We start from the raw sequence: 27,610 nt of genomic DNA on the forward strand, positions 1-27,610 counted from the left end.
TCTTCCCATGATTGTGGTTGCGTGTACTGAACTAGACCGAGAGATACACGATATTTATACTGTTTTACTCAAACTCGAATTGAAATATGTGACGCCTCACCGAATCCAGGGACACATGTCGGCCGAAACGAATCCGAGATAATCGCAAAAGAAGCATTTTTTTTTCGAAATTTGTGATTTTTGTTTTTTTCCATCATGTGCAAGTTGAGATCTTGAAGAATGCAATCAGTATTTCAGATAATAGATTGTTTTGTTGGAAAAGCATACATTTTTTGTTGCAAATTGTCTCGTTTTTGTCAGGACTGTAGCCTGCTGGGGGGTGTGGGTAAATTATCATATGGGCCATTCACATGATGATTTAAGTCTTTTGTGGGTTTTTTTGGCGAATCAGCTGTATGATACGAGCTGAGCTCGTGGCTACTTAAGCTGCATACAGGCGTGTAATTTCACTACGGAATGAGGAAGCTAAACAGAGCGCAGAGGAGCTGAAACACTGCGAAGCAAACAGACACATGGTATTTACATTGGAGATAACCATTTCTAGCAAAAAAAACAACCAAAAGGAAGCTAGGATTACATTCCATCAGAGGCATTGGTGTGTGCAAGGCGCCGTTTCTCTTTCTGATGGGGTAAGTTTATTAATCTAAGGCTGTGTGGTTATTTTTGCATGTAACGGAGAGTGTTGTGGTTTGGTTAAGCCTAGGTCACAACCGGACGTACGATTTTTTGGCTGTGTGATTTTTGGCGTTTCCCAAATCGCTGTGTTTTGTTTTTTTTTGTTCATGGAGAAAGACGCGCGTTGGCCGTAAGTTTGTCTTGCAACCTGAAAAAAACGTAAGCGCCCGTAGAGTTTGTTTGACATGACAAAGAACCTCTGCGGCCGGTCTGCGGCTCAAAAATCAGCACGTCACACGCGTGCTCTCGTGCGTTTCACACGCGCCCTCCATGCGTTTCTTGCGTTTTTTGCATGTAGACCAGCCGTAGGAGCACGTACGGCCGGTTGTGACCGAAGCTTTACATGAAACTAGCGTTGTGTTAGTTGTGTCATCATCGTGCCATCTTTCTTACGGTGTGAGTAATTTTTCAACCACAAAACGTTAAAGTATACTTTAGGACTTATTTTTGTACTTCATAATTGTTTTGGGCATACTTTGTATGGAAGGAAAATTGACGTGGTGATCTTTGTTTACATGAAAGTAGCATCGTGCTAGCTAGTAGGGGGTAGAGCTTTCCTTAATGTCATGCAGATGAGCACCATTATGTGCCCGCCCTACACCCAGAGTAGCTGAGATGGAAAACTTTGAGGGCGATTTTCTCCCTTTCCTGTTTTAAGAAGTATACACTTTCAAAAGGCCACACATTCTTCAAATATTGTCAGATCTCCACATGGAAGGCATCATTGGAAAGCTTAGAAACTGTACTTTCTGAATCTGTCAATAACTCAACATGCCCCCGGGCGGACATGTGTCCCTGGATTCTGGATTTGGTCACATATTCTAACATTTTTAGATATTGGGTTTCTGATTTTCATGAGCCATGATCATCAAAATTAAAACAAAAAAAGCCTTGGAATACATCACTTTATATAGAATATATGAAAGTTTACTTTTTTTAATTAAATTATGAAAAAATGACTTTTGTACAATATTCCAATATTTTGAGATGCACTAGTATATACGCATATATCTCAGATAGCCTTACTCACAATGCATTACTCAAGTTTGCAGTCATTGAAGAAACCCCATCACAAGTAAAGTGAGTCACTGCTTGTGCTTCTGTGTGCGCAAGTTTCACCACGGAGATCTTTGATAAGCACTCCGTTTACTTATGAAAATATTAAGTCAAGTTGTACCTATATAAATATTTTGTGTACTCAAAGGACAGAGAGAAAGCTATGGGCAAAACTAAATCGCCATGCATACACACACACACACACACCCACATACACACACCCTCTGTGGGCATACGGCTGACTCAGTGTTATCATCTGGTCCCGTGGTGAGACATTAGCCCATGCATATTGTGAGATCATGTAAGGCAATGCTCAATGTTAAATTCATCAAGGCTTTTAATAAGGGCTTTTATGGCAAAATGATGACAAAAATAACCAGACTGGTGAACCTCGAAGTGGCCACATCAGAAAAAAATGCCACATTAATCATTTCTTGCTTGTTAGTATAATGAAGGGCTACAGCGCACAAGCACTTTATGGTCTGTTAAAGAGCTAAAGATGTATTCAGTGCTCAGAAACAATAAGGGCTGATGCAGTAAAACGTGCATAAAGAGCTCGCCATCCCTTACAGAACACAGCCAAAAAAGCCCAAGAGAAAAATTCAATAAAAATGAATAATTTAGTTACTCAGTGGATAGATAGTAAAATGGCAAAGAGCTAATCTTTGTCCAAATACTGACGAAGATACAATAGCCTAATTCAGAGCCTTAATGCTCAGGATGGAGAAGTGAGCACTGCATAACCACCAAGTTCTAACTTCATAGTTTTGTGATCTTAACGGGAAAAAAATAAATAAATAAAAATCAAGCTCGAGACATAAATATATACATTACTATTAACAAGACTGTCAATGACGGTGTTGCTCACTCCGGCCCCGTCTAGTCCAGAAGGAACGATCTAAAGTGGGCCACCTTGCGCAATAAATGTTGCAAGCTATATACACATACTATATACAAGCTATATGTAGAAGCGATATACACCCTAGGAATACCGACCTATTTGCCAGAAAGAATCCAAAACGGCGAGGAATTGACTGAGACGAAGCGATTTTTGTTGAACTGCTCATTAAGGCTTAATTAGTCCAGAAATGTATTAATAATTATAATTAAGCAAATCTGGGTAGAAGTTATATGCACCCTTGGTACCCCTACCCTTCATGCCAGAAAGAATCAAAATCGGTGAAGAATTGAGGGAAAAGTGATTTGTGTGGAAACTGCTCATTAGGGCTTAATTACTCCATATCTTCATTATTAAGTGCAAATATGCAAATTTAGGTAGAAGGTATACTGTATGCACCCCAGGCAGACCTACCTTCCGGCCAAAAAGAATAAAAATCAGTGAAGAACTGAGAGAGAAGCAATTTTCGTGAAATGTGGACGACGCCGGACGGACAACACATGACGTCATAAGCAAAGTCTTGTATGCAGCACCTTTTTGAATGCCAAGGGTTTCTAAAACCTGTTCATGCCTTTACAGTGCAAGCATTTTGTGTTTATTTCCCTCTGTCAAGAAGTACAGGGTGGTGCCACAGAGGTAGTATTATCTATGATAGCAAAATTAGACATCATGGTAGAATAATGGTTAAAGTGCATATCCTGGACCAATTTCGTTTTTTTTTTTTTATATGAAAGTATGTCCCTTTACACACTCATCCAGAAGGGTAATTTTGCACAAGGCCATCTGTCTACAGCAGAAAAAAAAAAAAAATAACAAAACGCATCTGGAAAAATCCCAAGGGAGTCTGGAGCCAGATTCGTGACGTTACCTGCGGAAGCGCCAGCAGGCTGTGCGAGCTTTGCACGGTTTCAGTGCACAGCCTGTGTAGACCAAGCGCTCCCATTTCTCTCTCACTGTCCGGTCTTTTGGGAAACGATGAGTACTAATCCCATCATGATTGGTGTTGCTACACCCTCCTACGATACATCTGTTAACCATTTTAATAATTACGTGATAACGTTGAAGAAATTTGCAGAAAACCACCAGGTCGTTTTCTCATAAACAAACCAGCGCTGACGTAGGATTCAGAGGGAGGCGTCCCGCACGCGATGTCATGAAAATCAATGTTTCCCGAGAAATCCAATTGCCAAGCTTTTTCCGAGACGAACCAATTCGCCTCAAATGGCTTGACTTCAACTGAATTTTTCTGGTATTGCGCAAGGTAAAAAAAATTGCACAAAATGCAAAATGTGACAGATATTTGACCAAAGTTTAAGATAAAATAGGAAAATTACATTGATCTTGCTCCTGAATTTACCCATGAAATGCCCTTTAACCTTGAACATATTAACCATCCATCCATTATCTATACCGCTTATCCATCAAGGTCACGGGGGAAACTAAAGCCAATTCCATCTCACTTTCGGTGAGAGGCAGGGTACACCCGGGGCAGGTTGCCAATGTACCGCAGGGCTAACACAGAAGGATAACACAACCATTCACACCGACGGGCGATTTAGAATCGCCAGTTGACCTAATTCACGTCACAAATTCTCTGCACAGAAATCCCCAGTTGGCTGTGAGGTCCGAACCCAGAACCTTCTTGTTGTGAGGTGATAGTGAGAACAACTGCACCACTGTGCTGTGCCATATTAACCATCTCATCTCATTATCTATAGCCGCTTTATCCTGTTCTACAGGGTCGCAGGCAAGCTGGAGCCTATCCCAGCTGACTACGGGCGAAAAGCGGGGTACACCCTGGACAAGTCGCCAGGTCATCACAGGGCTGACACATAGACACAGACAACCATTCACACTCACATTCACACCTACGGTCAATTTAGAGTCACCAGTTAACCTAACCTGCATGTCTTTGGACTGTGGGGGAAACCGGAGCACCCGGAGGAAACCCACGCGGACACGGGGAGAACATGCAAACTCCGCACAGAAAGGCCCTCGCCGGCCACGGGGCTCGAACCCGGACCTTCCTGCTGTGAGGCGACAGCGCTAACCACTACACCACCGTGCCGCCCTCCATATTAACCATTATAATAAAAATCAATTTCCATGATATAAACTTCAGTATCTATATATATAATCACACATATTTTAACACTCATATCTATAGATGTGTATACATAGTCCAGTGTTGTAGTCGAGTCACTAAACCTCGAGTCCAGTCTAGAGTCCCCAGTGTTCAATTCCGAGTCAAGTCCAAGTCATTAAAAAAAAAAAAATTTGAGTCGAATCCACTATTGATCCAAGTTGAGTCCGGGTCCAACACTCCAACTGCACCATTTAGCGCCATTAAATCAAATCAAATCAAAATCAAATCAAGTTTATTTGTACAGCGCTTTTAACAATAAACATTGTCGCAAAGCAGCTTTACAGAATTTGAACGACATTAACATTAGTTTGCTCCTGAACATGACGTATGAACAGGTGAATGTGCATTCTCTTTGTCAGGGAGTGTGAAGTATTCTGTCAGAGATGGCTGGGAGATGGATGGAAGTGCAGAAGGTATGTTTATTAATACAAGTGAAGACGGTAAACAATCCAGAACGGCAGGTAAAATTGTAAAACGGTGAAACAGGCAGTAGGTCAAGCGACGCACAAACAGGCTATCATAGACTCGGCAGAATCAAAGACGAGAAACAGGAAATCAGGGATCAGGAAACCAAACAAGGAAATAAGGCTCGGTAATGTGTCAGCAATGCAACTCAATACTTCGTAAAGTAAGTGCATTTTCACAGTTTTTATACAGGCGTGCTGATTGCGCCTTAATTCTGTGCAGGTGCAAGTCGTTTACACCACATGTGCGCGCCTGAGAGTCTATCTGATGCACGCGCCAAGGCACGCAGGTGTGACACTCTTGCATGAAATTAGTACAAAAATTAATGTAGATATAAATATCTTATGCTAAATTATTATGGCATGTTACAAAAAAAATGAGGCGAGGTGGCCAAGTGGTTAGAGCGCTTGACCGCCAAGCGAACGGTCCCCGGTTCGAGCCTCGCCTCGGACGGTGATCTGGGGCTCGCCTCCTGTCCACCCAGCAGTGAATGGGGACCTGGTGGAAACACTGGGGAAGTTAAAGGTGGCGAGGAAAGGAACTGGCCACCCTACCTCACCATGCCGACAGCCTAGACAGAGTGTGCTGTCTAACAGGCACTCCCCAATGTACGTACGAAAACGTATATGGGACACTCTGACTTTTGTTACAAAAAATAAAGAAAAAAAAAATCAGAGTCCTCGTCTCCAATTTACGAGTCTGAATGCAGTTAATGCACGGGTCCGAGTCATCAGTGCTCAAGTCCAAATCGAGTCATGAGTCCTTAAAATTAGGGCACGAGTCAGACTCGAGTCCGAGTCCTGGAATTGAGTACTACACGCCTGATATAGTATAGACTAAATAATATCATACAGTGTAAATGAATAGCCTCAGACTAAAAGCAATAATATTTGAGCAGGAAGAGTCTTGACTAAACTGTACATTAGGAAAAGGAAAAAAAAAAAAAAGAGCTCATAAGTGTTAGGAAAGATGCATGAGGCTACTGTGTCACAGCATCCATACCATCAAGTGTGAGGTAGAACGGCTGGCTCCAGTCACTCCATTCGCTCCAGTAGCGATGATGATGGAGGCTCTTGCAGCGCACCTGAACTGTATATCTGACTCCAGAAGTGAGCTCACTCAAAGACACCCACGGATGCTGGACATGAAGCACCTAACACGGATAAACACACACGCAATGAAATGCACAATACAGGTTTCGGGTTTCAGTATTTAAAATCAGTGAGTGAAATTTAAGAACTAGTTTTCTACGAACGTACCACAATAAAGAACTAAAATCAGATCAGAAGCACGCCAATTAATCTGCTTATATTTTTTAAACCCATCAACTAAACCGAAATGACTGTCAATATTAACTATATTATTGCAACTGTTGCTGGTTTGACTCACCTCCCAGTGTGTTAGAGAAGTGTTGGGTGAGTAGTGGAGCTCACAGTTAAGTGGGTGTTTATTATTTCGTGAGTCATTCCAGGTGATCATCACCTCACCCTCAGTAGTTACATTATAACGCAAATCAAATGGTGCGTCTGGCTTCCCTGTGAAAAGAGATCATTCAGGAAATATTACACGGAAGATGAGTCCCTCTACAGTGGTGCTTGAAAGTTTGTGAGCCCTTTAGAATTTTCTATATTTCTACATAAATATGACCTAAAACATCATTAGATTTTCACACAAGTCCTAAAAGTAGATAAAGAGAACCCAGTTAAACAAATGAGACAAAAATATTCTACTTGCTCATTTATTTATTGAGGAAAATGATCCAATATTACATATCTGTGAGTGGCAAAAGTATGTGAACCTCTAGGATTAGCAGTTAATTTGAAGGTGAAATTAGAGTCAGGTGTTTTCAGTCAATGGGATGACAATCAGGTGTGAGTGGGCACCCTGTTTTATTTAAAGAACAGGGATCTATCAAAGTCTGATCTTCACAACACATGTTTGTGGAAGTGTATCATGGCACAAACAAAGGAGATTTCTGAGGAGCTCAGAAAAAGCGTTGTTGATGCTCATCAGGCTGGAAAAGGTTACAAAACCATCTCTAAAGAGTTTGGACTCCACCAATCCACAGTCAGACAGATTGTGTACAAATGGAGGAAATTCAAGACCATTGTTACCCTCCCCAGGAGTGGTCGACCAACAAAAGATCACTCCAAGAGCAAGGCGTGCAATAGTCGGCGAGGTCACAAAAGACCCCAGGGTAACTTCTAAGCAACTGAAGGCCTCTCTCACATTGGCTAATATTAATGTTCATGAGTCCACCATCAGGAGAACACTGAACAACAATGGTGTGCATGGCAGGGTTGCAAGGAGAAAGCCACTGCTCTCCAAAAAGAACATTGCTGCTCATCTGCAGTTTGCTAAAGATCATGTGGACAAGCCAGAAAGCTATTGGAAAAATGTTTTGTGGATGGGTGAGACCAAAATAGAACTTTTTGGTTTAAATGAGAAGAAGTGTTATGTTTGGAGAAAGGAAAACACTGCATTCCAGCATAAGAACCTTATCCATCTGTGAAACATGGTGGTGGTAGTATCATGGTTTGGGCCTGTTTTGCTGCATCTGGGGCAGGACGGCTTGCCATCATTGATGGAACAATGAATTCTGAATTGTACCAGCGAATTCTAAAGGAAAATGTCAGGACATCTGTCCATGAACTGAATCTCAAGAGAAGGTGGGTCATGCAGAAAGACAACGGCCCTTAGCACACAAGTCGTTCTACCAAAGAATGGTTAAAGAAGAATAAAGTTAATGTTTTGGAATGACCAAGTCAAAGTCCTGACCTTAATCCCATCGAAATGTTGTGGAAGGACCTGAAGCGAGCAGTTCATGTGAGGAAACCCACCAACATCCCAGAGTTGAAGCTGTTCTGTACGGAGGAATGGGCTAAAATTCCTCCAAGCCGGTGTGCAGGACTGATCAACAGTTACCGGAAACATTTAGTTGCAGTTATTGCTGCACAAGGGGGTCACACCAGATACTGAAAGCAAAGGTTCACATACTTTTGCCACTCATAGATATGTAATATTGGATCATTTTCCTCAATAAATAAATGACCAAGTATAATATTTTTGTCTCATTTGTTTAACTGGGTTCTCTTTATCTACTTTTAGGACTTGTGTGAAAATCTGATGATGTTTTAGGTCATATTTATGCAGAAATATAGAAAATTCTAAAGGGTTCACAAACTTTCAAGCACCACTTTTTGTGCTTTTCTGTGCCTAATTTGAACAGATGGTAACTCGATACCTCTTACAACTTGGATGCACACCAAACATAAACACACACACACTACTTTATCCAGGTCAACAGTGTGTTTCAGACTAACTACTAATTAGCATTACTATAACCTTTTGTGATACACCAGAGGAAATTTCTTCTTGAATGATTGTATGTTTTTGTGTCTGGATGCAATTTCCCTGTTTATATAAAGTCCTTTATCCCATGTCCCACATTTATGCCAAGTTTACAGCTGTGCAATTTCTGAAACTTATGAAAATCCCACTCCTGAGTTGGGTCCCACAAGATAATATCAATGGCGTTCATAACCAAAACAGCAGAGTTTGTTATTCGTATTATGGCTACTGTTAGTCAGAATGATTTGCTTCGTGCATAAATGTGTCTATATTCATTGATTTATTATTTTTTTTAATCATAAGACCTCGCAGGGACTCGTAGTAAAGAAATTCAAGAGCGAATATCAAGCACAAGTTCAAACGCACTCAGTTTTTTTGGCTTCTATAAAGCTAAAGTGGGAGCACGAGCTGCTTTTATGGTGGTCATCTCAGACTGGTTTCTGAGAATTCTGTATACTGCTAGGTTTTTACACATTTCAGACCATCACGTGTGGTTTTACTGTAAATCATCTCCCGTCCATCGCGTCTCAGTCATCCTTTGTTAATCCATACGACATTAAACTGTTTTTGCGGAAAATGGCTTTTTGTTCATTTGTCATCAGGAATCAGCACACACCCCTTGCATACAAACGCTTTCTCTATCAGTAGAAATCTCCCTGGTCAGCCACTTGAGCGCAAATAATCTTAAATATCTCGGTGTTCCACTAAGCGAAAATATGACCTGGTCTGATCATATAGATGCTCTAAGCACAAATGTCTCTCAGAGGCTTGGCGTATTGCGCCATGTTAAGCATCTACTACTGTTTAGTGCTCGCTTGACACTTTACAATTGCCTTATATTGCCGCTTTTTGATTATGCGAAGATAAAAATAATTAAGTTCTCATACAACACCTTGAAATATTAAAAATAATGTTGCAAGATCTATTTTAAGTTTATTTTTATCGCGCTTTTAACAATACACATTGTCGCAAAGCAGCTTTACAGAATTTTAAAGGTCCCATGGCATGGTGGTTTGTTGATGCTTTAAACGGGCTCGTGGAGGTTTCCGGATGTTATATCCGCAGCCTTTCTTGAAATGAACCCTCGGCACGTAGATATAGCCTCCTGGGAGAAAGCCCCATTTCAGCGCTTTTCCCAGTGCGTCGTTTTGCTAATGAGAAGCAGGAGGCGGGGAAGGGTAGAGGGTGGGGGCGGGCCATGGGGGGAGGGGGAGGGGCTTGACCAAGCTATTGAGGTATTTCACCCACGTGACCAAGTCATGTGAGGCTGCCATTTTGGACGGCACGGCTCAAATCCGTTTGAATGCGAGGAAGGCGACAAACGAAAAACATAAAAGAAAAAGGAGCGAGATGCAGAAAACACCTTCACTATCCAGCGACGTAGGGCATTTGCAGGGCGAGCAGAGGGAGAGGTATTTGCAAAAATTGAGGTTAGCAGGCTTAGAGAACGACGTTTACCTGCTTCCACCAGGATTGTTCACTGATGTACGGAAGTACACGAAGCCCTCGTCTTTACCTGACTTCGGCCCACATGATCTGTATACCTATGTCGTTAAAAACCCATCGCCATACACAGGTATTGATCTGAAAGCGTATACGAGTTTGGATACCTCCAAATATTTTGTGTCAGGCTGGGTAACATGCCTACATCAGCGGGTCGTCCCTGGAGCCGGTGGTCGCCATCTTATTACAGCTAAAGTTTGTTCACATTTTCATTTACTTTCGGTCCTCAGGATAAACAAAATGTTATTAAATGTCATTGAAATAACTTCTTAGTCTGTTGAGACATGGCCCGTTATAAATTTGCTGTTACCAGGCAATGACCAAGAACTGTATTATTAGGGTCGGTGTAGTTGTAGCAGTGTATTAGCAGCTAGCTGTTAGCACTAGCTAATGTCAACAACATCATAGCTGGTATGTTACTGTAGTAATGTTTACGTTCAGTCATTTGGATGACTGTTAAAACCTTTCAGTCTCAAGTTTTTCCTTTACTGGATTTACTAGTTTACTGAGCTAGCGCGCTCGGGCAAGCTGGGAGCTAGCGCGCACTAGCCTGCCGGCGGCCGGCGCGCGCTAGCTCAGTAAACTAGTAAATACAGTAAAGGAAAAACTTGAGACTGAAAGGTTTTAACAGTCATCCAAATGACTGAACGTAAACATTGCTACAGTAACATACCAGCTACTGTTGTTGACATTAGCTAGCTTGACGTTCAAAATGGCGGACACCGGGGCGTCACGTGACCCTGTGACGTCAGGTGAAATACCTCAATAGACAATACTGATACTGATCTACATACTGACAGAAAATTATGGACACACAAAAATAAATATGAGAAATACATAACATAAGAAGAAATGACCACTAATCAGGTTCCTTCACAAGTCTAAATAAGGGAGTGGGAAAATGTGTGTACAACACTAGTAGTATAGTATAGTAGTATAGTATAGTAGTATAGTGTTTGCGTGCACACACATACTCGCTGCTATCAGCGCCTGTAGCCACGCTGCTAAAACAAAACCCCGTTCTCCCTCGGACTCCTTTCGTAAACTCAACATGACACAGAGAACAGAGAGTGAGAGTGGTCGGAGTGGTAGTTTACGAACGTATAATACCCTAAGCTTGAACACGCACTCCATAACCAAAGAGGATAGAAGCAGCAACTACAACAACATAGCGCTTATCCAACAGAAGACATGCATTGCGGAGCAATAGTCAAACATAAGCTCATAAGTTACAGTCAATTTCCAGACTAAACTCAGTTTAACAGAGCATGCTGCATGCTTTTTGGTTTTGTAGCGCAGAGTACCTGGCTAACTGCAGGAAGCGGTTAGCTGCACAGCTAATGAAGCCATTGCAAGGCTAACGCACCGATTTTAAAACACGGCAAAACGACTTAACAGTTATACACTTACTTGTTCGGTGTTTGTGGCTGATGCGGCAGGGATGCTTGGTACAGACCCAGGCTTCAGTGACAGTTGATGTGCAAAACCTGCCCTGTACTGTCCCAAGTTGTGGAAACATTCCTCAGGAAAATGCTTCCGACAAACATACACCGTCTTAGGTAGACTCGACGGCGTATTATTGGAGTAAATAAAATTAAGCCACTGCGTCTTCAGGGGCTCTCCCGTCGGCAGTAAAAACAGACTCCTTTCTGTGTTGTCACATCCATGTACAGCGCAATTTCCATGTTTCGCTCGCTTAGGTGGTGCCATGTTGTTGTGTCCTCTATGGTCCCCTCACTACAAAATTGAAGTGACGTATCTATGGTGGCAACTTTTGAGCTGGGCGGGCAATCCATACAGTGGGTGGAAATCCAGAGGGGGGGCGTGGGGATCATCTCCCTTGCTGACGTAGTAAAGGGAAGAGCCTATCAATGCGCCATTTTGACGCGCCATTCTCAAATATTGACAAAGGGTGGGCATAGTTTGGTTTACACATTATGACATTTCTAGCCACTGGGGTGACTTAAGAAGGTCAGAGGAACTCATTTTAACGTTAAAAAACCTCAGAAAGTGAAAATGTCATGCCATGGGACCTTTAATGACTTTAAACATGAGCTAATTTTATCCCTAATCTATCCCCAATGAGCAAGCCTGTGGCAACGGTGGCAAGGAAAAACTTCCTCAGAGGACATGAGGAAGAAACCTCGAGAGGAACCAGACTCAAAAGGGAACCCATCCTCGTTTGGGTGATAACAGACAACGTGACTATAACATTTTTAAAATGAGGTCTGTTTCACTGATGTTATAACTCTTCACTGATGGAAACTTAATTAATTTTAGACCAACCCAAGTACTTTTCTGCCACTCCAGCTCTCAATCAGTTAAAACAGGAACGTCTAGCTATCCGCCGCCATCGCTGTATATAAATGCCTTCACAATATCATAAATTTTGATTTTAATTTTACTAGGAATTGTAGTATACATAATTATGATACACGCCGCCATCAGGATTTACACTTGCCACGTGCGCATACTAACTGGAGCAAACAGGATTTTATTTTTCACGCGGCCGCTGACTGGGACAATTTAGATATTGCTGTAAGACAGGCATCTCGCCCTCATGATTTCAAATAGCTTTTAAGATGAACTTAATTTTACTCATATACTCGTATATATTACGTACATTTTATTTTATATTATTTAGAAATATTTTGCTCTTAGTTTTTTTTATTTGTATCATTTTTATATTCATACTATTTATTTATTTGATAAATATGATTATATACATGCAGGACCTCTCTGAAAAACACCACGGTGATCAGAGCGTCCTGTATAAACCTTGTTCTAAAAAAAAACTGGTTAGAATGGTTTCACAAGCACCCCTAAATCCCTCAAATCTGACCAAGCTTATCATGGTTGAGAAGTAGTTTCCTCAAAACCATTCAAAAATGATTGCGAGCCAACAATTAGTATTATTTCTCAACAATTTAATTATACAGAGTATTCAGATTGTCAATATTTCCTGTTATTTTCTCAATGCCTTCGTGCAGCTTTCGTGAAGATGTTGTGGTGTATCGTTCTTTATTTATTGAACAAGAACAGGGAGCAAAGTCACACAAAGATCAAATTAGTGTCATATTACAACTCGAAATTACTTAACGATAACAAAACCTGCTGTTACCAACTAAGTGTGCTGAAAAATGTCACAAACAGGAAGATCAGTCATTTCTGTAACCGCATCGCTCTAAAATAGACAGAGATTCCTGTTATCTTTGTCAAAATAACAATATGTAGATGTGAACTCGATTGTCTGAGCCTGCTACAGGTCGCAGCCTGTCACAGCCTACTTCATACTGCGTGTAATATACAACCCCGATTCCAAAAAAGTTGGGACAAAGTACAAATTGTAAATAAAAACGGAATGCAATGATGTGGAAGTTTCAAAATTCCATATTTTATTCAGAATAGAACATAGATGACATATCAAATGTTTAAACTGAGAAAATGTATCATTTAAAGAGAAAAATTAGGTGATTTTAAATTTCATGACAACAACACATCTCAAAAAAGTTGGGACAAGGCCATGTTTACCACTGTGAGACATCCCCTTTTCTCTTTACAACAGTCTGTAAACGTCTGGGGACTGAGGAGACAAGTTGCTCGAGTTTAGGGATAGGAATGTTAACCCATTCTTGTCTAATGTAGGATTCTAGTTGCTCAACTGTCTTAGGTCTTTTTTGTTGTATCTTCCGTTTTATGATGCGCCAAATGTTTTCTATGGGTGAAAGATCTGGACTGCAGGCTGGCCAGTTCAGTACCCGGACCCTTCTTCTACGCAGCCATGATGCTGTAATTGATGCAGTATGTGGTTTGGCATTGTCATGTTGGAAAATGCAAGGTCTTCCCTGAAAGAGACGTCGTCTGGATGGGAGCATATGTTGCTCTAGAACCTGGATATATCTTTCAGCATTGATGGTGTCTTTCCAGATGTGTAAGCTGCCCATGCCACACGCACTAATGCAACCCCATACCATCAGAGATGCAGGCTTCCGAACTGAGCGCTGATAACAACTTGGGTCGTCCTTCTCCTCTTTAGTCCGAATGATACGGCGTCCCTGATTTCCATAAAGAACTTCAAATTTTGATTCGTCTGACCACAGAACAGTTTTCCACTTTGCCACAGTCCATTTTAAATGAGCCTTGGCCCAGAGAAGACGTCTGCGCTTCTGGATCGTGTTTAGATACGGCTTCTTCTTTGAACTATAGAGTGTTAGCTGGCAACGGCGGATGGCACGGTGAATTGTGTTCACAGATAATGTTCTCTGGAAATATTCCTGAGCCCATTTTGTGATTTCCAATACAGAAGCATGCCTGTATGTGATGCAGTGCCGTCTAAGGGTCCAAAGATCACGGGCACCCAGTATGGTTTTCCGACCTTGACCCTTACGCACAGAGATTCTTCCAGATTCTCTGAATCTTTTGATGATATTATGCACTGGAGATGATGATATGTTCAAACTCTGCAATTTTACACTGTCGAACTCCTTTCTGATATTGCTCCACTATTTGTCGGCGCAGAATTAGGGGGATTGGTGATCCTCTTCCCATCTTTACTTCTGAGAGCCGCTGCCACTCCAAGATGCTCTTTTTATACCCAGTCATGTTAATGACCTATTGCCAATTGACCTAATGAGTTGCAATTTGGTCCTCCAGCTGTTCCTTTTTTGTACCTTTAACTTTTCCAGCCTCTTATTGCCCCTGTCCCAACTTTTTTGAGATGTGTTGCTGTCATGAAATTTCAAATGAGCCAATATTTGGCATGAAATTTCAAAATGTCTCACTTTCAACATTTGATATGTTGTCTATGTTCTATTGTGAATACAATATCAGTTTTTGAGATTTGTAAATTATTGCATTCCGTTTTTATTTCTAATTTGTACTTTGTCCCAACTTTTTTGGAATCGGGGTTGTAAATTAGTCAACAAGATATATTTTAATTAAACAGACAGTTTAGAAAAGATCTTGTCTGGTTTAGATTGTACTAACAGACAAGGTTGTAAGTGTTAATGGAGATACTTCAGATCATAAAAAGTGCAGTATGGTGTCTTATTATGTTCTGATTAAGGCCCACTATTGTTCCTACTTTATAGCCAGCCCCAACAGGACACGGTCTCCGTCTTAGCTTTGTGGTTCCCATGGTGATGAACACCACATGTCTCCAATCCTGTCCCGTCTCTGGTTTTGTTACCTGATTGTGTTCACCTGTTCTGTGTTAGTCTGTGTAACATCTTATGTATCACATAACACCTTTCACTTGTCTTTCAATTTTAATTAATACTCCATACTTAAGAGACTAGGGCGGCACGGTGGTGTAGTGGTTGGCACTGTCGCCTCACAGCAAGAAGGTCCGGGTTTGAGCCCCGTGGCCGGCGAGGGCCTTTCTGTGTGGAGTTTGCATGTTCTCCCCGTGTCCGCGTGGGTTTCCTCCGGGTGCTCCGGTTTCCCCCACAGTCCAAAGACATGCAGGTTAGGTTAACTGGTGACTCTAAATTGACCGTAGGTGTGAATGTGAATGGTTGTCTGTGTCTATGTGTCAGCCCTGTGATGACCTGGCGACTTGTCCAGGGTGTACCCCGCCTTTCGCCCGTAGTCAGCTGGGATAGGCTCCAGCTTGCCTGCGACCCTGTAGAACAGGATAAAGCGGCTAGAGATGATGAGATGAGATGAGATCTCCTCTTTGAAACATCGGACCAGGATTAGTTTCCTTCATGCACATCTTCAGGTGGTACGGTATACTGCGACTGTGTAAAGTTTCATCAAAATCCATCAAACCATTTAGGAGGAGTTGCACTTACAAGACACATAGATGGACAGACGGACAGGGTGATTCCTATATACCCCCCCCCAAACTTTGTTTACAGGGGGTATAATTAATTAATCAATTAATTAATTACAGGTAGACACAATCAGGTAACACACCACAGACAGGACTAAAACAAAAACGTTTTGTGAAATGATTAGCACAGAACCTCGAGTAAGGTTTAGTATCCTTTAGTACAGTCAATTATAAAAAAAATTCTGTGAAACTCACGCAGGAGATCAGTGCTGATGTACATTTCAGGTGACAGTAAAGGACGGCCACTGAGAAATCCACGAACAGACAAGGACACGGAGACATCGCTGGTATGAAGGCCAAAGACGCATGTGATTTCATCTTCACCAGGACACTGCACCGGAGTCGTGATGTTCGTTTCATCTGACAGTGTGTCCGACTCCAGTCTGAAACGGAAAATCAGAAATCGCTACGATGCACGAATTTAATTAACTTAATTTAAAAACTCACATTCCTCACAAGGGCGGCATGGTGGTGTAGTGGTTAGCGCTGTCGCCTCACAGCAAGAAGGTCCGGGTTCGAGCCCCGGGGCCGGCGAGGGCCTTTCTGTGTGGAGTTTGCATGTTCTCCCCGTGGGTTTCCTCCGGGTGCTCGGGTTTCCCCCACAGTCCAAAGACATGCAGGTTAGGTTAACTGGTGACTCTAAATTGACTGTAGGTGTGAATGTGAGTGTGAATGGTTGTCTGTGTCTATGTGTCAGCCCTGTGATGACCTGGCAACTTGTCCAGGGTGTACCCCGCCTTTCGCCCGTAGTCAACTGGGATAGGCTCCAGCTTGCCTGCGACCCTGTGGAAGGATGGAGCGGCTAGAGATAATGAGATGAGAGATATTCCTCACAAGTACTATACATCCGAGGAGCCTACTTTCCTACACATGCCTACATCTGTTGTGTGTTTTATACCCCAGTTTCACTAAACTGCCATGTCGGTGTCACAAATATGGATGTACTGTATGTTTGTCTCATCTCATCTCATCATCTCTTGCCGCTTTATCCTGTTCTACAGGGTCGCAGGCAAGCTGGAGCCTATCCCAGCTGACTACGGGCGAAAGGCGGGGTACACCCTGGACAAGTCGCCAGGTCATCACAGGGCTGACACATAGACACAGACAACCATTCACACTCACATTCACACCTACGGTCAATTTAGAGTCACCAGTTAACCTAACCTGCATGTCTTTGGACTGTGGGGGAAACCGGAGCACCCAGAGGAAACCCACGCGGACACGGGGAGAACATGCAAACTCCGCACAGAAAGGCCCTCGCCGGCCACGGGGCTCGAACCCGGACCTTCTTGCTGTGAGGTGACAGGGCTAACCACTACACCACTGTGCCGCCCTCTGTATGTTTGTATCACTCAGAAATAAATGTGTCGACATTTCAAATAAAGGCAAACTATGAACACTGTGTGCCACCCTGCTGTATTTGCTTATGAAGTAGGTCCATCAGTGTTTTCCACCTCTCAGCTATGTATGTCTTGCAAACACGAACACATTATTATACAAGCTTTCAGGTTAAACAGTCAGAGGAAATGTAGACAAATAGAGGACTCACGCTACTCGCTGCAAGCTGATCATCAGCTGACTGGTGTTTGTCGCTGTTGCTCTTTGGAGTGTCAAATAGCAAATTACTTTTGCATCTTTGTCTTCCAGCCAGCAACAGATGTCCAAATGGATGTTTTCTGGAAAGAGAGTCAATTAATATGTTCATCTCTTTAATCCTGTCGTTTATTAAAACAGCTCAAGCTGATTTACCGCACGCTCAGCAAGACCTTTTAATTAGGTTTGTCAAAACAAGCTTCATTACAGTGTGTACACATACAGGCTAAACAAACAAACAAAAATTCATTTACACTTAATATTGTGCTCAGAGCCTGCCAATACAAAAGGTATCTTCAAGGATTTCCAAGCTTAGCACAAGGACCTTCTTCATTTTTTGCTCATTCAATTACATTTTTTCAAATGTGCATGTTTTTTTTCCCTTTTTTTTTCTCCGCCTGAGCTAGTTTCTATTACACTGATCGCATTTTCTTATTGCGATGTAGGTGCAGAGCTCGGCCTTTTAAAGCAAACGGCTCAACAATCCATAAATCTACTCAATCGTATAATATTTTTACCATGCAGTTGTCTTAAAGTCAAGAACTGCACAGAGAGGTAATGAGAATTGATCATCACGATTACGGATTTGATGATTAAACCTAATTTGCAGTTTTCGTGTCCTCTGACTTGGCATTTCAGAGCCGTGGCGGAGACAAGCATCATGTGAACAAATAAGAGCTTCAAGACCTTTAACTAACAGCTGATGACCCCATGCATAAAAATGACGTGCAACCCCAATTCCAAGAGAGTTGGGACGCTGTGTAAAACAGAGAAAAACAGAACGTGAAGATTTGCAAAATCATGGAAACCCTATATTTCATTGAAAATAGTGCAAAGGCAACATATCAAATGCTGAAACTGAGAAATTGTATTGTTTTTTGAAAAATATATGCTCATTTTGAATTTGATGTCAGCAACACGTTTCAGAAAAGTTGAGACAGGGACAGAAAAAGACTGAAAAAGTTGTGTAATGCTAAAAAAAAAAAAAAAAAAAAAAAAAAAAAAACTTATTTGTTGAATTAGTAACAGGTCAGTAACATGATTGGGTATAAAAAGAGCATCTCAGAGAGGCAGAGTCTCTCAGGAGTAAAGATGGGGCGGGGTTCACCGCTCTGTGAAAGACTGCGTGGGCAAACAGTGCAACAATTTAAGAATAACGTTCCTCAATGTAAAATTGCAAAGAATTTGGGGATCACATCATCTATGGTACATAATATCATTAAAAGATTCAGAGAATCTGGAGAAATCTCTGTATGCAAGAGACAAGGCTGAAAACTGACATTGGATGCCTGTGATCTTCAGGCCCTCAGGCGACACTGCATTAAAAGCAGACACGTGTCTGTAGTGGAAATCACCGTATGGGCTCAGGAACACTTCAGAAAACCATCGTCTGTGAAAACAGCTCATTACTGCATCCATAAATGCGAGTTAAAACCAGATATAAACAATATCCAGAAACACCGCCACCTTCTCTGGGCCCGAGCTCTTTTACGATGGACTGAGGTGAAGTGGAAAATTGTCCCGAGGTCTGACGAATCAAAAAGTAGAAATTCTTTTTAGAAATCATGGACACTACGTCCTCCAGGCTAAAGAGGAGAGGGACCATCCGGCTTGTTATCAGTGCACAGTTCAAAAGCCAGCATCTGTGATGGTATGAGGGTGCATTAGTGCACATGACATGGGGAGCTTGTACATCTGGGAAGGCCTCATTAATGCTGAATGATAGATACATGTTTCAGAGTAATAAGCAGCCATCCAGACAAAATCTTTTCAGGGAAGGCCTTCCTTCTTTCAGCAAGACAATGCCAAACCGCTTTCTGCACATATTAAACCTGCATGGCTCTGTAGTAAAAGAGTCCGGGTGCTAAACTGGCCTGCCTGCAGTCCAGACCTGTCTCCCATTTAAAACGTTTGGCGCATTACGAAGCACAAAATACGACAAAAGAGACCCCGAACTGTTGAGCAACTGAAATTGTATATCAGGCAAGAATGGGACAGCATTTCTCTTTCACAACTACAGCGACTGGTCTCCTCAGTTCCCAAACATTTACAGAGTGTTGTTAAAATGCCCCTGTCCCAACTTTTTTTGAAACGTGTTGCTGACATCAAATTCAAATTGAGCATATATTTTCAAAAAACAATACAATTTCTCAGTTTCAACATTTGATATGTTGTCTTTGTACTATTTTCAATGAAATATAGAGAGTTTGCATGATTTGCAAATCTTCACGTTCTGTTTTTATTTGTTTTACACAGCATCCAAACTTTTTTGGAACTGGGGTTGTAATTGTTATGCCAGGATTAAAGATTGCATTCTGTGATGTCCACATTTAGTGATAAACATCTCTTAAACTGTTTTCTGTACCTACAGTGTCGTAATACCAGTGCCGATATAATATGTGCTGTAGTATTAACACAGCTAAGTAATAAAAGTTAAGGAGGCTGGACATGGCTTAGAGGGCTCATTAAGTCCACTGCTGTGAGGCTGCTGAACTGATGCGTGGTGAAACATCCAATAGCCTTAAAATTTTAATTGGCCTAAAAATATCTTTCCAGATAAACCTGCAGTAAGTGAAGATTACCAGAGACAGCTTGTGGTACACTGGAACCTTCCATGATATCTGTGGAGTTCTGGATGTTGCACTGATACTGGTGAAGGCTGTTGACGTGACTGAGGCTCTGATTGGAGCTCACGCTGGAGCTAGCGCTGGCTTCACTGGCATTTCTATTGGAAGTCAGGACACAGTCCAGCTGAGCTCTCCACTGCAGATCCTGATACGCACCAGGCAAGGCGTTTAAAGGGCTCACAGCATCTACAGCTGAAAGAGACACATTTATTGCACTCAACCATTATCACAGGTTTATATACTGTACATATACAATGTATAGCATGTACTCATGTAGCAATGTAGCAACATAACACATAAAATCATGCAGACACAAGTCAAGAATCTCCTGGGTCACGAGAGTTTACTCAGAATGGTGCGAAAAACAAATAAACAAACAAAAATCAAGCAGTGAGCAGAAGTTCTGCGGGTGGAAATGCCTCAATGCTGAGAAAGGTCAGAGGAAGTAAGCCAGACTGGTTTGAGGTGACCGGAAGCCCACGGTATCTCAAATAACCACTCTGTACAACCGTGGTGATGTATAAAATGCACACCATGGGGCGGCACGGTGGTGTAGTGGTTAGCACGGTCGCCTCACAGCAAGAAGGTTCTGGGTTCGAACCCAGCGGCTGGCGAGGGCCTTTCTGTGTGGAGCTTGCATGTTCTCCCAGTGTCTGCGTGGGTTTCCTCCGTTTTTCCCCCACAGTTCAAAGACATGCGGTTAGGTTAATATGGGATGGCCTTGAGCAAAGGCACCCAACTGCTCCCTGGGCGCTGTTAGCATGGCTGCCCACTGCTCTGGGTATGTGTGCGTGCTCATTGCTCACGTGTGTGTTCACTGCTTCAGATGGGTTAAATGCAGAGAGGAAATTTCACAAGTGTGTGATGAATGAAGTTGTGCTTTCTTTCTTTCTTTCTTTCTTTCTTTCTTTCTTTCAACATACCGTAGACTGAGGCACGGGCTAGAGTGGGCAAGGGTTCACCAAAACTGGAGAGCTGAAGATTGGGAAAAGCATTGCCTGGTCTGTTTCTCATCATCAGCTTTGTTTTTTTCCCTTCAAACTCATTCATCTCATTATCTCTAGCCACTTTATCCTGTTCTACAGGGTCGCAGGCAAGCTGGAGCCTATCCCAGCTGACTACGGGCGAAAGGTGGGGTACACCCTGGACAAGTCGCCAGGTCATCACAGGGCTGACACATAGACACAGACAACCATCCACACTCACATTCACACCTACGGTCAATTTAGAGTCACCAGTTAACCTAACCTGCATGTCTTTGGACTGTGGGGGAAACCGGAGCACCTGGAGGAAACCCACGCGGACACGGGGAGAACATGCAAACTCCGCACAGAAAGGCCCTCGCCAGCCAAGGGGCTCGAACCCGGACCTTCTTGCTGTGAGGCGACAGCGCTAACCACTACACCACCATGCCGCCCCTCCTTCAAACTCATACAACTAAATATTTGTATAACTAAATAAAAAAAACACAATGTCTTAAAAATAAACACAATATCACATTTTCCATTCCTAAATTAAAAGCCTTCAAAAACTGTTCAGAGAAATGCCTGTGACTTTTCTTCGTTTTCTTTTTCAAAGACATGCGGTTAGGACAACATGGGGCAGCCATGGCCTGAAGGTTGGGCTGAAGTGAACTTGAGCAAGTCACTTAACCCTCAACTGCTCCCCGGGCGCTGTAGCATAGCTGCCCACTGCTCTGGGTATGTGTGTGTGCTCATTGCTCACTTGTGTGTGCGCATTCACTACTTCAGATGGGTTCAATGCAGAGGAGGAATTTCACTGTGTGCTTAAGTCTGTGTGATAAATGAAGGTTTCTTCTTCTTCTTCTTCATACAAATCCACTGTTCAACTATATGTCCAAGCAGGTCCTTTCCTCTATATCTTCAACATCAGTCCATGTATTGGGAAAGGGACTGCTTTTGTATGCTTGCACCACAACAATACAAGATAGAAGATTTCTTGCAGATGAATTACCAAGGATGCAGCTCGACATGGCTGAGTTGAAGGCATACAAAGGTGCCGCTGATAACCGCCATACTACTCATGTCTGACCACAGAACACAGCTCAGACATTCATGCCTATAGGCAATACAGAGTAGCCAGTTAACCTAACCGCATGTCTTTGGACTGTGGGGGAAACCGGAGCACCCAGACAACATGCAAACTCCACACAGAAAGTCCCCTCCGGCCACTGGGCTCGAACCCAGAACCTTCTGACTGTGAGGCGACAGTGCTAATTACTGCACCACCATTCCGCCCGATTATATAGACAGTATAATGACATGCAATCCTGGGTAATATGATAATATTAGTGCTGTCAAAGTTAACGCGATAACGCGATCTCAATTTATCGCGATTAAAAAAAATAGTGCCGTTAACGCAAATTCTAATTTGGCCCTGCGAGTCACCCGTAGTTCCTGTTGACGCTTGTCGCGCGCTGCTTCAATAAGAGTACGTGTGAGTGATGGAGAAATTCATAGACATATAAACATCCTCGCCGCCATATTGGATGGGGCAAAGTGGAGATTCTTCAACCGTCTCTGGTATAGCGTCTAGACAGTAGCCGAGAATAAAGATGCCTCATTCATGTGCTGCGTTTAACTGTACCAACAGGTTTACCGTCCGAACGAGATCACATGGGATTACCTTTCACAGGTGAGACTGGAAAAATACTTTTCAATACTGTTCCTTCAGTCTTCAGTTTCCCAGCTCATCTCCACCGGGTAGGTGTAGAGTTATAAGCAGTGAGAATTAGAGAATACAGTGCCACACTATGATGCAGGCATGCAAACTGGTCAGGGGTGAAAAAGGTGAGAAGGATGCACGGGGACACGGCACGTGCGCAAAAGTACATTTCGTAGTCTACGTTACAAAAAAAATTGCAACCAGTGACATCTTGAATTTAATACAGTACAAAATAACTTTCCATAAACATGTCTTAATAAGTTACTGTTGAGTGGCCGGTAAATTGTACCATTTATTTGTCAGTGGCCGGTAAAGTTTGATATTTTGTGAAGTTAATTTTCACCCCTGTGTACAACACAGTGGGCTATTTACAAAAAGGTATATATTACTGCCTGTGCTATCTAACAGACCTACCCCAGAGGACACACCCGGCCAATCCCTGTCTGTCAATTTTCTTAAAGACATCACCTATGTGAAATCAGGGGCGGATCTAGAAAAATATTTATGGGGTGGCAAGAGGGGGGCAGGAATTTTTGAGGGGTGGCAACGTATTACAGACATGTATATATACTGACTTTAATCACAGTTTGACGACAAATAGTATGTACACACTACAAAAGGGCACAGACTGCCATTTACAAACTCATACAGATAAACTTAATCTCATGCCTTTATTGTTCACGAAGAACACACATTCTCAGATGAGGTCTATACCGTTTCTGGACAGTTTTATACTGTATATGCAAAAGAACAGACACTAAAAAACAACAATAACAACACTGCTTCAAGTTCAGCATGATTTAAACCATTTACACCAGTGTCACATTTTATAGTTTTTTTCCTCACGCTTTGTAAAGGCTCACCAGTGAGCATAACATGAACTTGTCATGCCTACAACAGCTGAATGCGGCGATTTCCATGTTGCTCAGCAAAACGCTTCACAAATTTATCAAGATCTAATGCTTTTGTGCGCTTTGATTCAATGCTGAGTACAGCCAAACTTGATAGTCTCTTTTCTGTCATAGTCAACCGCAAATAAGTCTTTATGAGCCTGAGAGATGAAAAACTTCGTTCACAGGATGCACTGCTCACAGGCAAGACAACCGCTATTTTACACAACCTGAACAACTCAAAAAAAAAACAACATCATCATCATCTTGGTATGGGTCCAAAAACAGTGAACTCCATGAGAGTGGTAGGACTCTCCTGTTCCCCCTTTTTTCTGTCTAGTACTCTCCTCGTCTGATGTAACTCATGTTTAAGATCCTCAATATTTGAATCATAAGCTTCAGCCAATAGCAATGTTTTCCTTGACAGACGGTGAATCAATATTAACTTTTGTGGCCGACTTTACACAAAACTAATGTCAGACCTAGCTAACATTAGGCCCAAAAAAAAAAAAAAAAAAAAGTGTGTTTCAGGTAACATGAAATACTAAAATAAGGTCGGTAGGTAGGAAATTTTTTTTTTCTTAATTTGTTTTATTTTGTTCGAAAAAATTAACACAAGTAAACATCTTACAAAATAGTATTTTGGCACAGAATCCTTTATACCACACATCATAATAAAATAAGTGTTTTAAATCTTTAAATGAATAAAAAAAATATCGCAAGAGTTCGAGTTATGATCTGCGGAAGCGTATTGCTGCCACACTCAAAAAAAAAAAAATTGGCTTAGACTCAAGTAATTACGTGAAAAGATATTGTTAACAGAGTTATCACGTTTTTACAATATATTTATCATGTAATAACAAACACGTTTATGGGTTTTTTGAGTTGTTCAGGTTGTGTAAAATAGCGGTTGTCTTGCCTGTGAGCAGTGCATCCTGTGAACGAAGTTTTTCATCTCTCAGTTCACCAAAAACCCCCTATGGAGAAAAAATCCAGGACCGTGACGTCGCCCGGTAGGACGCAGCCGGGGCCCCACCCTGGAGCCAGGCCCGGGGTTGGGGCTCGTATGCGAGCGCTTGGTGGCCGGGCCTTTGCCCATGGGGCCCGGCCGGGCTCAGCCCGAAGAGGTGACGTGGGCCCGACCTCCTGTGGGTTCACCACCCACAGAGGTAGCAGTAGGGGTTTGGTGCAATGTGGATTGGGTGGCAGTCGAAGGCAGGGGCCTCGACGACCTGATCCCCGGACACAGCGGCTGGCTGTTGGGACATGGAATGTCACTTCGCTGGGGGGGAAGGAGCCTGAGCTTGTGCGGGAGGTTGAGAGGTACCGGCTAGAGATAGTCGGGCTCACCTCCACGCATAGCTTGGGCTCTGGAACCCAGCTCCTCGAGAGGGGCTGGACTTTCCACTTCTCTGGAGTCGCCCGTGGTGAGCGGCGGCGGGCTGGTGTGGGCTTGCTTATAGCTCCCCAGCTCAGCCGCCATGTGTTGGAGTTTACCCCAGTGAACGAGAGGGTCGCCTCTCTGCGCCTTCGGATTGGGGAGAGGGCTCTTGCTGTTGTTTGTGCCTACGGGCCAAATAGCAGTATAGAGTATCCGGCCTTCTTGGAGTCCCTGGGAGAGGTACTGAGGGGTGCTCAGACTGGGGACTCCATTGTGCTACTGGGGGACTTCAATGCTCACGTGGGCGACGACAGTGACACCTGGAGGGGCGTGGTTGGGAGGAACGGCCTTCCCGATCTGAACCCGAGTGGTGTTTTGTTATTGGACTTCTGTGCTAGTCACGGTTTGTCCATAACGAACACCATGTTCGAGCATAGGGGTGTCCATAAGTGCACGTGGCACCAGGACACCTTAGGTCGGAGGTCGATGATCGACTTTGTAGTCGTTTCATCTGATCTCCGGCCCTATGTCTTGGACACTCGGGTGAAGAGAGGGGCTGAGCTGTCAACTGATCACCACCTGGTGGTGAGTTGGATCCGCTGGCGGAGGAGGAAGCTGGACAGACCTGGCAGGCCCAAACGTATGGTGAGGGTCTGCTGGGAACGTCTGGCCGAGCACTCTGTTGGGGAGGTCTTTAACTCCCACCTCCGGGAGAGCTTTTCCCAGCTTCCGAGGGAGGCGGGGGACATTGAGTCTGAGTGGACCATGTTCTCTACCTCCATTGTGGACGCAGCTGTTCGGAGCTGTGGCCGCAAGGTCTCCGGTGCCTGTCGTGGCGGCAATCCCCGAACCCGGTGGTGGACACCGGAAGTAAGGGATGCCGTCAAGCTGAAGAAGGAGTCCTATCGGGCCATGTTGACCTCCGGGACTCCTGAGGCAGCCGACGGGTATCGGCAGGCCAGGCGTGCTGCAGCTCGGGCAGTTGCGGAGGCAAAAACTCGGAACTGGGAGGAGTTCGGGGAGGCCATGGAGAAGGACTATCGGTCGGCCTCGAAGAAATTCTGGCAAACCGTCCGGCGCCTCAGGAGGGGGAAGCAGTACTCTGCCAACACTGTTTACAGTGCAGGTGGGGAGCTGTTGACCTCGACTGGGGACATTGTCGGGCGGTGGAAGGAATACTTTGAGGATCTCCTCAATCCCACCGTCATGTCTTCCACTGAGGAGACTGAGGCTGATGACTCAGAGGTGGACTCGTCCATTACCCAAGCCGAAGTCACTGAGGTGGTTTGCAAGCTCCTCGGTGGCAAGGCACCGGGGGTGGATGAGATCCGCCCTGAGTATCTCAAGTCTCTGGATGTTGTGGGGCTGTCTTGGTTGACACGCCTCTGCAGCATCGCGTGGCGGTCGGGGACAGTGCCTCTGGAGTGGCAGACTGGGGTGGTGGTCCCTCTTTTTAAGAAAGGGGACCGGAGAGTGTGCTCCAATTATAGGGGAATCACACTTCTCAGCCTCCCAGGGAAAGTTTACTCCAGGGTACTGGAGAGGAGAATTCGACCGATAGTCGAACCTCGGATCCAGGAGGAACAATGCGGTTTTCGTCCTGGTCGCGGAACACTGGACCAGCTCTATACCCTTCATAGGGTGCTCGAGGGTTCATGGGAGTTTGCCCAACCAGTCCACATGTGCTTTGTGGATCTGGAGAAGGCATTCGACCGTGTCCCCCGTGGTATTCTGTGGGGGGTGCTTCGGGAGTATGGGGTTCGGGGCTCTTTGCTAAGGGCTGTCCGGTCCCTGTACGAACGGAGCAGGAGTCTGGTTCGCATTGCCGGCAATAAGTCAGACCTGTTCCCAGTGCATGTTGGACTCCGGCAGGGCTGCCCTTTGTCACCGGTTCTGTTCATAATTTTTATGGACAGAATTTCTAGGTGCAGCCAGGGGCCGGAAGGAATCCTGTTTGGGAACCACAGGATTTCATCTCTGCTTTTTGCGGATGATGTTGTCCTGTTGGCTTCTTCAAACCAGGACCTTCAGCATGCACTGGGGCGGTTTGCAGTCGAGTGTGAAGCGGCTGGGATGAGAATCAGCACCTCCAAGTCCGAGGCCATGGTTCTCGACCGGAAAAGGGTGGCTTGCCCTCTCCAGGTTGGTGGAGAAGTCCTGCCTCAAGTGGAGGAGTTTAAGTATCTCGGGATTTTGTTCACGAGTGAGGGAAGGATGGAGCGTGAGATCGACAGGCGGATCGGTGCAGCCTCCGCAGTGATGCGGTCGCTTTACCGGTCCGTCGTGGTGAAGAAGGAGCTGAGCCAAAAGGCGAAGCTCTCAATTTACCGGTCGATCTACGTTCCGACTCTCACCTATGGTCATGAGCTTTGGGTAATGACAGAAAGAACAAGATCGCGGATACAAGCGGCTGAAATGAGTTTCCTTCGCAGGGTGGCTGGGCGCTCCCTTAGAGATAGGGTGAGAAGCACAGTCACTCGGGAGGAGCTCGGAGTAGAGCCGCT

The 27,610-nt window shown here is 43.8% G+C and overlaps 1 protein-coding gene across 5 annotated transcripts in view; it reads right to left on the bottom strand.

The window, feature by feature from the left end:
• lepr (leptin receptor) overlaps positions 1-27,610 on the bottom strand; it is a 137,220-nt gene that overhangs the window by 77,810 nt on the left and 31,800 nt on the right. For all 5 annotated transcript variants that reach the window (XM_060919916.1, XM_060919912.1, XM_060919914.1 and 2 more), the window contains exons 4-8: positions 20,106-20,342; positions 17,480-17,606; positions 16,126-16,313; positions 6,630-6,775; positions 6,243-6,393 (exon numbers count right to left, since the gene is read on the bottom strand). In XM_060919916.1, the coding sequence (XP_060775899.1) occupies positions 6,243-6,393; positions 6,630-6,775; positions 16,126-16,313; positions 17,480-17,606; positions 20,106-20,342 (849 nt within the window). The remainder of the gene's footprint in view (positions 1-6,242; positions 6,394-6,629; positions 6,776-16,125; positions 16,314-17,479; positions 17,607-20,105; positions 20,343-27,610) is intronic.

This window comes from Neoarius graeffei, chromosome 4 (assembly GCF_027579695.1).
Source record: "Neoarius graeffei isolate fNeoGra1 chromosome 4, fNeoGra1.pri, whole genome shotgun sequence".
Lineage (NCBI taxonomy): Eukaryota > Metazoa > Chordata > Actinopteri > Siluriformes > Ariidae > Neoarius > Neoarius graeffei.